Source organism: Myripristis murdjan, chromosome 5 (assembly GCF_902150065.1).
Source record: "Myripristis murdjan chromosome 5, fMyrMur1.1, whole genome shotgun sequence".
Taxonomy (NCBI): Eukaryota; Metazoa; Chordata; class Actinopteri; order Holocentriformes; family Holocentridae; genus Myripristis; species Myripristis murdjan.
Window position 1 is genome coordinate 7,151,002 of NC_043984.1, and position 14,274 is coordinate 7,165,275.

General features: G+C 42.3%; 1 protein-coding gene across 1 annotated transcript in view; it reads left to right on the top strand.

Annotated features, from left to right (window-relative positions):
- Nucleotides 1–14,274, top strand: part of mmp24 (matrix metallopeptidase 24) — a 71,449-nt gene that overhangs the window by 18,028 nt on the left and 39,147 nt on the right. Inside the window, exons 2-3 of the mRNA XM_030052600.1 lie at nucleotides 11,510–11,658; nucleotides 13,096–13,212. Of these exons, the coding sequence (XP_029908460.1) occupies nucleotides 11,510–11,658; nucleotides 13,096–13,212 (266 nt within the window). The remainder of the gene's footprint in view (nucleotides 1–11,509; nucleotides 11,659–13,095; nucleotides 13,213–14,274) is intronic.

Genomic DNA, 14,274 nt, shown 5'->3' on the forward strand with positions numbered 1-14,274 from the left:
CTCTGCTCTTATCGGACTGATAGATCCTCCTGTGTTTTCACTGTGATGCATGCCCTTCACCTGCGGTGTTCCCCAAGGGTCTGTCCTTGGTCCTTTCCTGTTTTCATTTCATATGCTCCATTTTAGACACATTTCGTCAACACTACATTGGTTTTCATTGTTATGCTGATGATATATTGCTCTATCACCCCTGAAAACCAGTGACACCAGCATTCAAGCCAGGACACAACAAACATTTTATCAGTTTAGAGCTAAAATATGAAATGTCCCAGAACTTTCTACAGCTCAGTGACAAGAAATCTGACAATCTGGATTTAACTGCTCATGTTCAGTTCAGTCATGGTACTCTCTCCACTAATGTCAAACCAGGAGCCAGAAATTTGTTTATCTCAGAGCTCACATTTGACAGGGGTTATCTGGTCATGGCTTTTAAAAACAGAACATCTCTAAAATCAAGTACTTTTATCTGCTGCTAAACTTAAGAAGGTCATCTCATCCCACCTTGATTACTGCAGCTTGTAACTCAGGGATAAGTCATTAAACTAGCTCCCATCAAACTATTTCAAAATGCAGCAGTGAAGCTTCTAATTCGATAAAAAACAAGATCATATTTTCCCTGTCCTCGCCTCTCTTCACTGGTTGCCTGTCAGTTTTAGAGCTGATATTAAGATTTTATTGATTGCATTTAAGGCTGTTCATTGTTCCTTCCTATGTTTCAGACTTGTTTACTCCGTATGAGTCAAAGCGTAACCTGAGATCCTCATGCAGGGCCCTTCTGGTCATTCCTAAGTCCCGGCTCATCACCAAGAGGGCCTGTATTTGCAGTTGTAGAATTTCCTGCCTGAGGTCCTCAAGCAGATTAATTTAAAATGAACAGATACAGTCATGAGGCCACAGCTCGACCATGTTACACTCAAAACTGCAGAGTGTCTTAATTGTCCAATTAGAATCGAATATTCAACATGGCTGTGTAATAAATAGATTTAGATTTCATTCCTTATATTTCATGCAGTCTTCTTTTTCTCCAAATCAAATCAAATCAAATCAAATCAAATCAAATCAAATCAAATCAAATCAAAACCTGTCCACTGAGCTACACACGGAACTAGAGGGGAAAGCTCTCCATCTTCGTACCGCTTGTAGCAAGATGCCAGGAAGTGAACTCAAGTCACCAGTCAGGCTTTCCCAATCTCAGCCCTCTCTGTGTCTCTTCAGATGCCCCCTGAGCTGCAGCACTCATATCCAATTGACAGAAGGGAAACACTAGCAGTGGGCCATGTGCCAGGGCGAGAAAGTGTACGAGAGAGAAGTCTTCTGAACATTTGTGACAAATGCATCCCTGACGGCGAGTAACTATTGTTGTGATGCTGTCTAGATAGAGATAGAGAGGGCTGTGGAGGGAAAGAGAGAGTGCTCGCATGTGTTTGGGAAAGGGCGCCTTTAATAGCAAAATGAAGCCGAGAAGAAAGTGGGGGCGATGCACTGCTTACTGCCACTGACTGACAAGGCTGTGTGTGTACTTGTTTGCATGAGTGATCGCCGTTATGTGCGTGAACATTGTTGCTTTCGCTAAAGTATTCATGACCACATCCATGTTTTTATTGGAAGTCATTCACATTCATTCATGTGTTGAATATGTGAGTCGGCATCTCATCCGTGCGTGCGGCAAACCCCATGCTCTTCCCAGCTGATAAATTTGATTGCGTCAGGGGCCGTTCCTTCATGCGTTTATCATCTTTTTCTGCAGCGCCCTGCTCGCCTAATCAAGTTGAGAAGAGGGAGAAGTGAAATAATGGTAATAAATATCATTACCAGACATCTACAATTCTGCCTCTTCACTCTCTGGCCTCAGCCGATAAGAGAATCCCTCCGTGACAAAATGATGCTGACTATTTTTCATTTTCCATACAAATGTGAACCTGCATCAGCAGACATTAGCTCTCCGGGTGCCACAATACACTGATTTTATTCGTTAATCACCTGCTGTTCAACAGCCGGGTCTCTGCATTTGCTTTTTATTACTTTTATGGAATCGTATTATTCTACGTGATGTTTGTAAGAACAGACCGAGGTGAAGCTGGCAGGCAGGTGAAGCTACAGTATCCAGTGTGGTTCAATTACCTTTTGTGCTGCCTCTCACAAAAGAAAAGAACCTCCTGGGTTGTGATTGCATAGGACTTTTTTTCCAGGCTCAAATGCAAAATACAGTTGTGAGCCAGTAAGACAGCAGGAGCTTGGAGTGTTACATCATTCTCATTACTATTCAGCTATCTGGTTAGTGTTAGCTGGCTAACCTGAAGTGACAACGGCGCTAAGGCTGTTAAAAATACAAATGGATGAGAGGAAGTTAGTGATTGCTTTGCTTGCTCTTGAGCCTATCTTGATATGGTGGCTGTGACTGGGGTTAAAAGCAAAACTGAACTTTGGTGTTGGGTTGTATAGTTCCATAAATGAGCCCACATGGTGGTGTAAAATCCTCACTAGTTGCTTCATGCTCCCCTGGGCTGCTCACCCAGAGTACTGTATTTTTATCTCTTCATTCTCCTCCATGATGTAGCAGAACAGCTTCCAAAATAACACTTTTAGCACATAAACCAATGTGAAAAAAGCTGATTATGCCAATTTATAAAACAACAAGTCCCAGTACCCATTTTTTGAAATTAAACGTCTCTTTCTTGTTATTTTCCTGTTGGAATTGGAAAGTCGATCTGGCAGGTAGCATCAGGTAGCAGGAAGAAATGACGTGATAGTATTTTAACAAATAATTGTAGTGACATGGGAAAAAATGAGTACTGGGACTTGTTTTGTGTAGTGGCATTATCAGCTTACTTTACTTTTGTTTTTGTTCTAAAAGTATTATTTTGGGAGCTGTTTTGCTGCTCTGTGGAAAAGACAAATACAGTATTGTGGATTATCAGCCCAGAGGAGCACAGAGCAGCTAATGAGGATATTTCACCACCATGTGGACTCGTGTAACACCCAGGGAACTATACAACCCAGCACTTTACTAAAGGTCAATTTTGCTTTAATGTCGCTCACTGAAAAGCTGAAAGTGGCTGCTTATGTAGGACTTCATTCAGGTATTGCATGTGTTAGTGACTGGTTGACCTCGTGATTCAATGGATAGTGATGACAGAAGAGCAGCAGGTTTGATCTGTGCAACAATGGCCAAATAAAGCGATCTGTCAGCAGCCGTTTGTCTTGTCCAAATGTCCTTGAACATCCTTTCACTTTAAGTCACTCTGGATCAGAATTTCAGCTAACAACCTATAATGTAATGTACGTACGTTATAATCATGTTTAGAGAAAAATTTTAAATCCATTATTCTGACTTCTGGCAGGGCAAGATGTTTATGAATAGTGGTGTTTTTTAAAAAAGAGGGGCACCTGACATGTCCCTTTAATGGTATTGGACTCTCAGGTGCATTTCCTCTGTCTTTGTTTCTTACATACATTCCTTAAGTGTTATATGTAAAAAACAGACTACTTATCAGGCGCTGCAAACAGTTTGGACAGGGTAACTGCCTGGCGGGTTGCACCCGTTGCACTCAAGCTGAGAGACGGTAAATAGTTTAGCAGGGGGGAGATAAGGTCTATTTTTATCACAGCAGACAGACGGAGGAGACACACTGGCAGGCTGACGCACAGGTTCAGGCATCACAGAGAGACGGGCAAACAGGCAGACAGACAGAAAGAGACACAGTCAATCAGGTAGAGAGACAGGCGGGTGGACATAGATGCAAACAGACAGCTTGGCAGACGAGCTCACAGATAGGCAACGGGGGTGCTAAGATTCACAAAACTAATGGCTTGTTGCGAGCTCTTCAGCACACAGAGAGAAAAATGTCAGTGTCTGCTGCAAATTTGCTTTTTGTTAATTTGTTAAAACAAGTTCACTCTATGTTTGTTTGTTTTTAGCTTTTTTTCTGCCTTTTGTATTTTTTAAATAAAAAAATATCATCATCAGTTTCATTGTGATGCCATGGCATAATTAGACAAATGAGATCATGGATAAGACAACTGGTAACCCTGCTTTCACAGCTGTGGTATCAGGGCTTATGATTTGGCAAAATTATAACATTTACATTACCCATACATATATATTTCCCATAAATCCTGTTGCAAAGAGGATTTTGCTCCTCCAGTTAGAGATTTCCTCTTGGCTTTTTGAACAGGATAAACATGTCAAAAGTGTTTCCCCATTTGCCTGTCACTCCTTCCACCATCTGACATTGCCAGAAACTATAAAAGCCTTAGCTCAGTTTGCACTGGAAGTAGAGCACCCTCTTGCTGCTTTTCGCCATAAAGCAATTTTCATTTGTGCTGTAAAGCAATACAGAACATATACCATTTAATCTAACCCAGTCGCACACAATGTCAAATGCAGTGTAGAGGCCGGTAGAGGCTGGCGTTTTTCTCAGTGATGGTCTGTTTACAGTGAACCTCCTCATGTCTGAAAACGAATGTGGAAATGATTTAATTCATGTTAAAATGCTACATGTGTCGCATTTAATTGCATGATTCACAAGTGAATCTTGAACTGAGGATGATGTCTTACCAGATGAGTTAGATGTCTTACCAGCTACAGCATGGAAAGAGGAGAGAGTGTTGCAAAGTCACTTTCCCCACCCCCATTTTTTGCCATCAAGTCAAGGTTTCAAACCTGGGATGATCCTGTCACAAGCCCCCTTCCAGTGCAGCCGCTGTGTGGACTGTTTTAGCGCTAATAAGAAGGATGGACAGGTATACTTTTGGGCAGTTTATGTAAATATTTTTTTCTTTTTCCATTTGTAACAAGGTGAAAAGTGAGGAAGTTGTCCGTCACCTTGGTCTCAGAATATGAAGTTATATAAAAACGGGATGCATTTCATCTTTTTAGGGGGATGTCATCCTATCAACTCCTGAGTGGGGGATGAGTAAGCTAAAAGTGCTTATTGAGCCTTGAATAATCACTGAAGCTGCTGTAGGCATGTTTGGGGAATGGCATTATAATTCAGTGAAAATTCCAACACACTCACACACTCACACATACAAAACCTCTCCCCCCTCCTTCTCTGCCTGCGTCCCCCGCTTGCTCTGAATTGATATGATAATTTAATGGTCTATAGGCATAAAAATTCACAGTGATAGGCCAGCACAGAAGTAAATACAACAGCAAAAGGTACAGATCACGCAGTGAGCTCTTTTGTGCATTATGTGCTCTGTCTCTCGTGAACCTCAAGCTACGTCCACACCAATACATTTTCATATTAAAATGCATAACTTTTGCTATGTTTACACCTAGCATACACAATACTCCAGCCGAACCCCTAAAATAGAGACTTTTGAAAACGGTGCTGACTCTGTTTGAGTTGGTTAAACTCTGTGATTGCATTGTAGTCTGGGTGGGCGGAAACAGAGACAAAATTGTACAAAATCAAGCTAGATCTCAGTGTACGTGAATGGGCATGTGACGTGTTTTCAGGCGTGTCAGTAGGAACGGAAATCATTTTTTAAACAATGTTAGTGCGGACAAAGATCATTTTAGTTTTAAAATGCTGTTTTAAAATGAAAATGTGTAAAGAATCATTTATGCTCAATGTTAAATACGGATACAGATAGAGCCCTCTGTCCATGCTCTGCGCTCATTTCCTCTTAAAGATACAGATGAAAATGGTAATATCAGAAAAAAAAATTCTCTGTCCTCCTGTCGCGATGTATTCAGTGACCTGACAGACAACCACTGTCTATAACGCCGCCTCCACTTTTGCCTCGTTGCAGCAGGTCAATTATCGTGACTCCTCCACCGTCTCAATGCTTTTTGTTGTCAGAAACTTTGGACTCTGCGCTGCCCTCTAGTGGATTTATTGCTTAATATCCATGCCGACATAAAGGATGCATGGAAGCATGTGGCTTGTGGGCAGAGACATTTACAATGTTTCGTACATATAAATGAGCCTTCAGGGTGGACGTAGCCTCAGGTTGGGAAGCCCTGCTCTTTATGACCCCTCTGTCCCACCAGCCTGAGCAGAAACTTTCCCGACTGGCTGCCTCACCGAGGCTCTGAACCAGAAGGATTCACTGCACATGCACAGCCTTGATGCAAGTAATGTGTTATTTAATGCAAAAAATATAAAAGTTTGAATATAGTTTTGTTGTTTTATGCATGCTCTCCTTTCCTTTTTTGAGTTTTGATGTCATTTATGCCCTGTTTGTCATCTGGATTTTTCCCCTTTTTTTTTCTTTTTGGAATGAGATGTTCTTTTAAGCCCCTTGGGATGTTTTCCTCTCAGCTGCATAGTTTGTATTTCCTTTCATTTTTCTCTTTCAGCGTCTGTGCAGATAAACTGAACCCAAGCCCAGGCATACCAGCCACCTACCACCCTCCAAATGTTTTTGGAATTAAATAATCTAGGACCCTTATAGACCTTTTTTGGCAAGCAGAAAGAACTGCAACAACATTACAGGAAAATTCCACCCTACAATGCATTAGCACTAGATTGGTGTCTTACATTGCATTTGTGGCTTCATGAGTAGGGTGTTATTCTGTTTTTCTGCTGGTAAAGTGGCAAAAAGCTATGCACATAGAGAGTAGCTGCATTTGCAGTTGCAGTTTAATGGGAGAAAGACGTGTGCTCTCCCTTTTAGCCCCTCTAGAGTTAAGCAGTTGAACATACCAGCAGGTAGATGGGGTTGGGAGTTTGTTGAAATGACAATGGTGGGGACTTTATGCTCCCTGAAACAGCTCAGGCACGAAAGTGAGTTTTGAAAGTCAGAAGTCTCAGCAGCTTGCTGATTAGAGCAGCTGTAATCATTGAGTCATTGTTATTGAACAACATGGCTATCAGCCCCCTGCAGGTATGTTATGGTCATGTTGTGCTGTGGGGCAGGGAAAATCTGACTTACCACACTTTTAAATAAAGTATTACCTGCATTCTGGCCATAAGTGTGGAACAATCTGCCTGCGGTCAGAACCTCAATAATCCAGGAGTGTATTCCTCTTTGGATAATTGCAGTTCAAAGATTTTTTTCCCCCATGACGCAGTTGTGGAAAGTGTGGCTCTCCCTGTTCCTGAAACTCAAAGAACATCTAATGAATCGCTGCCCACCAGGTATGAGGAATCATTTTGTCCAATTCAAGTAAGAATATTAGTTAAACATCTTCACCTTTGGCGGTTTTAATCTCTCCATTGATTTATATTAAGTATGTTGTGTGTCAGGTACCTTGAGTGTGTGTGTGCGTGCGTGTGTGTGTTCAGCACTTTAATGGTGCTGTAGTAATTGTTGTATAATAGCAGCTGGTGAATTATTTAATTCCAACCGCTTCCCCTGAGCGAGCAGCAGCTGGCTCACTCGTCAGCAGAGTCTGCTCACATACACACACACACGCGCACACACACACACACACACACACAGAGGCATATACACCTAAAGATACACACAACGCAGCACAAGCACACACACACGCACAGTGATGTGCATTTACATAGATGCACCTACATGTACAGGGATGCATATAAAGGTGCATATATGTATTCACACACACACACACACACACACATGCCACACACACACTAGCTCACACACACACTCACAAACGTACTGACTAATGCAGTATTGAGGTCCATGGAGACCTCATCAGAGAGAGTGCTGTGCAGTGTGTGTGTGTGTGTGTGTGTGTGTGTGTGTGCTGGGAGGTGGTTGTTGGTATCTAAGAGACCAGCAGGACACACTCTAAAAATACTTGGTTCCTCTGAGGTTCTTTGCATCTAATCAAGGGGAAACCTGCTGCAGTTCTCCAAGGAGCCTTTCTTTTCTTTTCTGCGAAATAGAGCCTTTTATTAGTGACTTTTGTTATATGCAGCCTATTGTGGTGACTGAGTGATATGAAGAGTTTTGTTCTAATATGAAATACATATGTATATATTGTTTGGGGAAAGGTGGCACTAACTCATTAAATCATTAAAAAAAAAGTTATCTAACAGAAATGAAGAAAAATTAAATGAAAATGATAAACAAGAGATAAACAAGTTATACTGTACTTGGTTGGTTGACAAGATCTTGACACTTTTTTCAAGTGAAATCCAGTAAAACTGAGGTATTCCAGTATCTTTTCAAAAAAAATATATAACTCTGTGTTATATTATGAGACACTAGCCTTCTGGTTATAATGAAACTTGGTTGTTTGAGGGAAATTGTTTTGCTGTTCCCCCTCCCCTCAATGTCCTGTCATGTCAGAAGTAAATTAGAAGAAAGAGGTTTTGAATTTGTTCAGAGGACACTGATGTTGTTGCCGGTTAGTGCAGAGGACCTTTTAATTGAGTTGTCAACAGCCAGGCTCATCTAGACAGGGGTCATTTCAGGGAAACAGAGCAAGGCCTGGCACGCTGCATTGACATCTCACATGCTCACCTGGTGCACTCACCAAGAGCACCAGGTATTCTTGTGTGATTACATCCAGGTAAGACAGGAGCCCCGAGAAAAAGCGGGTTCTTGTCTCATTCATGCAGCAAACATCAGGCAAGCTTCTCTGTGGATGGATTTGTTTACACTGCAGTTTCATGCGTAATATTTTCATTGACCAGTTTAAATTGCACCAACCTTGATAGAAAATAGTGGCACAATTGAGGTCAGAGGTCATGGAGCTCTTAGGGATTCAGCTTCTTGCTCAAGGGCACTTCAGCAGGTAGAATACTCGCTGGCCTGCAAGCTTGAACTTTAGTCATCTGGTTGATTTGATGGTTTCCCTGCTCACTGCAGCACCCCGCTGTCCGCCGTGCCCTCTGTGAAGCACCCACACACTTGTAAAAATTGTTTTCTGCAACATCCCCGTGCTCATAAAGCGCCTCTGTGTCGAGCACTGAGGAAAAAAAAAAAATTCCAATTTCCAGTTTTTCCTTTCTTTGGACTCGCGTAAAAAGCCTAGAATGTATCCAAACAGAGAGGCTCCATACTCTGTATCACAAAGAAACTACTTACTGTGTTGTCTCAGCCTCAATTGAATTTAAATTGTGCAGCAGTAGCTAGTTTGTTAGATTCAGCCCCTGCACGAGGCCGTAATATGGGTCTGGTACAGAATCAATGTGCTTTTAATTGAGCAGGACTGAGCAGGTGCCGTTTTGTGCAGGAAAGCAGCACGCATCTCTGCCACCCTCTGCCCTTTGGAAGTGAGCCAGCATGAGTTGTACGCAAGTTAGTTCCCATCATATCCACATGGACCTGAACTGTGGAGTAAACATAACTGGAAAGCATCCCATGCTGTGCTATAATGGATGCGTCATGGCAAGAACATGCTGTGAAAAAGGAAAAAAAAAAAAAAAAAAAAAAAAAAAAGCCTTCTTTGTTAGATATTTACAAACCCTCTCATGTAAAGGCAGTGAAAGAAACACATAACTCAAGCTCAGAAGTGTGGTCATGGTTCCTGAGAGCATGGTGTATTCGACAAGAATGCTGTATCAATTTTATTATAGGACGCCAAACGCGACTAGGACGTCCATGTTTTTGCTGCAGAAGTAAGAAAAAACCATTCATAATATGGCAGAATTACCGGCGTAAATAAAAATGAACAGTGTGCAGTGCAGGTCACCTGGTGTTTAGACAGAAGCGGGCGGTCCTGGAATCGAAGAGATGTCGTTGTTTATTGACTAACTACTTTTATTGGGTTTAATGATATCAACGGAACTATTTGTCTTTATGGAACAACTTTCTCAGCAGCTCATCATAAAATGGGATCAACAACAATAGTAACAGAATGGCAATGAAACTTGTGGTATATAACAGCAGCAGACTCTGGCGGTCATGCTGCTGGTCCATGGCACTGAACCTCATGTTTACAACAGGAACACACCTCTGTCAATCAAGTCAAGCTTATCAGCGAGTCAAGCCGATGAGAACCGTGTCACCTCAATCATCAAATTTTGTGCTGATTCCCTGTTTTTTGTCTTTAACTTAACAACAAATATACAGGTTTTGTTATAGGCAAAGAACCTAAGCTGACCCATAACATGTTTCATTGTAAGTCTTGACCTTTATTTTAACGATCGATGTCTAATTTTGGAGTGAAACAACGCTGAAGTGTGCGCGGGGCAGGTTTGCTGTGACTCTCTCGGTCATCAGGGGGCCTTTTCCTCTTTTTGGGAAACGACACAGTGAATCCCACAGGACCGGTAAGCTCCCTCCGTCCGTCATGGCAGTTAGCCCGGCGTTCATATTGTAGATGACTGCTGCTAGCTGGGCCACGACTGGCTGGGAGAGGCTGGCATACACTTTGAAATATTAATGACCCACTGTAGAGAAGGGCTCAACCTCCCTCTTGTTATCTCTCCCTGCCCTCCTCCTCCCTCTCTCCTCTTCTCCCTTCCTTTTCCTTTTTTAACAGCTCTCTCTCTCACTCTCTCTTTCTCTCTCCCTCTCTCCCTCTCTCTCTCTCTGTGTTCCCCTCTCAGGAGGTTTTTGTGAGTGTGTTATGTCATATTAAAGAGACAGGCCCGCTGCAAACTGAAAAATATGACATAATAAGAATCATCTTCGGGGACTTGTGGATTTGGGTTCGAGGCCATCGATTTTGGATCAGTGTGAATCAGGTTTTCTGTGATTTGGAAGATATCGCTCTTTTCTTTTTTTTTTCATTTCTCCCTCTCGCTCGTTCTCTATCGGCCTTTCTCTCTCTCTCGCTCGCGCTCTCTGACATATTCGCTCCTTCTCTCTGTGCGTCCCCCCCTCACATCCTCTGCCTCTCGTTCCCTCTCACTCACTCTCTTTTAGTGTCACCAAGCCTTTAATCCCTCTCCCGCTCTCTCTTGCTCTGCTCTTCCAGGCAAAAGAAACTCCGCCGCACAAAAGTAAACTGTCTTCAAGATGTGTTGAAACTAAAGACCTTTACCATTCAGGGATTCAAGATTGTTGTTTTGCATTTGTATATGTGGGCAGATGGACGTGTTCATAAAAGCAAATGTACATTTTGATTCAGTTGATCACTGATTGCAGTGTCTGGTACAGGCATGTCTTTGTGCAGCAGCAGTGGTTTGTCTGGCATAAATAGAAGAACTGGGTGGTTAGCATGAGCAGAAAAGAAAAGAGCGCCACCTACAGAAATTTTATCGACAGAAAATCCAAGGAATTAGACATCACAGTCCCACCCAGTCTCTGGAAAAACAAAAAAAAAAAAAAAAAAAAAAACACAACTATCAGTTCATGGAGACAAAAATAACAAAAAGGACTTTGCCGACAGTCATTTTAAGGTGCACTTTTTGTACTGTGTATCTTTGTTAAGAAACATCCTGTAAAGGCATTTCACTTACAAAATTCTCTTTATCCTTTTTTTTTTTAGAAAAAAACTCAAGTGTGCAATATTTTAAAATACCGAGGATCCAGGCTTTTTTGAGCCCGAGCTGAGACATAAGTTACCTGCTCCGTAAGAGAACAAAGACAAGTTTCTCTTTCTCACTACTTCTTTTTCCCAGAGGAGGAGATGATTTTTGTCATGCTGTGATCATAATTAAGACTTGCACTTCTCTTCCTTCCCTCCCAGACGTGGCTGAAGAACTATGGCTACCTGCTGCCTCATGACATCCGCACGTCCGACCTGCGGCAGGAGAAAGCCATGCAGTCCGCCGTGGCCGCCATGCAGCGCTTCTACGGCATTCCCGTGACGGGGATCCTAGACCAGACCACTATAGAGTGAGTGGAGTGCTGAGTGTGTTAATGTGTGTGATGGAAACTGCGACCTGTTTCGGGCTGCGGTATACTCTCATGATACGCTGCTGTTTCCTTGCAGTGTACTCAATGCAGAATGAATTTTGGCAGGTTTTTATGGACAAACTCAGTTTTCCTTGTGCTCATTTCTGTTTTTATTTATTGTTTCAAAATGCAGGCGCTGTGATTAAAAGCCATGAATAACCTTGAGTTGACTCGGCTTGGCATATTTAAGGAAAAAAAAAATAATGTGCCATGTTGGTTAGTGATATCTTCACACTGCAGCCTCTTCTGCAATTCATCTAAAATTTCCTGTGACTGCTTTGTGGAAAAGTGCCACTGTCTCCTGATTAGTTCTGGCTTATTGCTTTTTGTTTGCGTGTTAACTTCTCGCGATCAGCTCTTTCAAAATAAAGGGTTTGGAGGCTTTGCGTGGTTTTCTTGTCACTGCTAGCTCCAGTTTCCCCAGGTTACAGATACCTCTTTAATCTCCAGGCGCCCCCTACATGTGTTTACATGAGTGCAACTAAATGGAGCTGGCATGAAGGGTTCTGGAAGTAAAATTCCCATTCAGATTTGCCATAGTGAATATGATAATTGGCCATATGAACCTTGCAAGATACACTTAGCATCAGCTAGCATGATTTTGTTGTCAATTATTTCATGTTTTTTAGGGATGAGGGGAGGAATATTCAAAGTTAGGAATCAGTTGTTTTTTCTCTCTTAAAATACAATACGTACACGGTCTTGGACATTTTTTTTTTTTTTTTTTCAATTTAAGTAATGTCACGATCCATCTCACAGGGAATTGGCTGCATTCAGGCCCTAGAGTTTTTGAAATACAGATTTTATTTTGAAAAGTCCATGGGAGAAATTAATGGAAAATTTACCTTCGGCATTTCACCTGGCGACAAAAAAGTGGCCGTTAAGGTTCCAGCTCTATGAACAAAGCAAAGCCGTGGTGAGCATGTACAGTATGGAGGTGGCGGTGTGTTCAACAGCATTTCAATCTTGGGAATTTTTCATTTTGTTGTTAAAATATGACCACTGTTATCCAGAGCGCTCACATTACAGTGTTATTACGTTGTATTTGTCGCTGGTTTGTTGCTGTCCAATGAAAACCATGTTTGTCCAATTTAGGTGATTTTCAAGTTTTCCCCTGCTCCTTGTGTTCAGAAACTTCTACAACCCTGGAGCTCATTAAAGTTTTTCAGAAACTGCTGGATAATCTGAAAACTGCACAGTCATCAGGCCAGAAACAAGACTGTTTTTATTCGTATCTAAGAAGTTGACATTATGGAAATACCTGGTTTTCACTGGACAGCAGCAACATCTAAGTTGATGAAATGTCTTTAACTCTGTGTGTGTGTGTGTGTGTGTGTGTGTGTGTGTGTGTGTGTGTGTGTGTGTGTGTGTATCCAGGTGGATGAGGAAGCCTCGTTGTGGCGTTCCAGATCACCCTCACACCAGCCGCCGTCAGAGGAATAAACGCTACGCCCTAACGGGACAGAAATGGAGAGATAAAAAGATCTCCTACAGGTATCTATCTATCTATCTATCTATCTATCTATCTATCTATCTATAATTCTTTCACTCTGACCTCCTCCTTTCTCTCTTTTTGCTCACAGGGTCTTTCTTTCCCCCTCCTGTCTCGCTCCATCCCCCTCTTCCCTGTCTTCCCTTTTCCTCCCCCTCTCTTTCTTCCTATTCTCTCCTTCTCTCCTTTCTCTCCTGCCCTGAACTCAACTTGGTCTAATGTAAATTAGCTCAGCCCCACGAGACTTTGAATGCATCCCGGCTCCCAGCCTTGCAACTACCCTCTCCTTCCTCCCTTTCTCCATTTCTCTCGTTCATTCCCCCTCTCTGTGTCTCTGTCTTGCTGCCATACTGTGAAACCTTCCAGTCAGCTGTGTCTTATAGGTCTAATGTTGATTAGCCCAGTCACACAAGACAGTGAACGCATCGCAGCCCCTTGCCTTGTTCTCTCTCTCTCTCTCTCTCTCTCTCTCTTTGTCCCCCTTAGTCCTTTTAAATCTGTCTCTCTTCCCCTTTGTTTGATTCCTCTCCCTTTCTTTCTTTCATTTTCTCTGCCGGTCTGTCTCTGTCCCCCGTTTCATCCCTGTCAATCCCTCTCCACCCTCCACTCTTTCTTTCTCCGTCTCGCTCTCCCTTTGTAATTGTGTTCACTTTTTTGCACAGTGTATGTTTTTGCAGTACAGTGAGTTTTAACAGCTCGTTCTGCTGCTCTTTGAAATAGGATAGTAAAGTTTCCTCCTCTTCTCCCTCTTTTTCATTCCTCGTTTTTCTCAGCATACTCACAGCATCCCACTCTGAACTCCAGGCTTTATAGGTCTAATGTAAATTAGCCCCGTCCCGCGAGACACTGAAGGCATCCCAATTCCCTGCATTACATCTACCCACTCTATAGCGTTACATAATACCCTCAGTGTGCGATCACAGTCCTATCTGATTACCCCTTACTGTATTTGAATCTCTTTAACCCCCCCTCCTTATGTTTCATCTGCTATCAGATGTCACATTCCTGCATCTTCAGTCCTGCTGCCGTTGCTCCATCTGCATTAGCATAATTGTTTTTTTTGA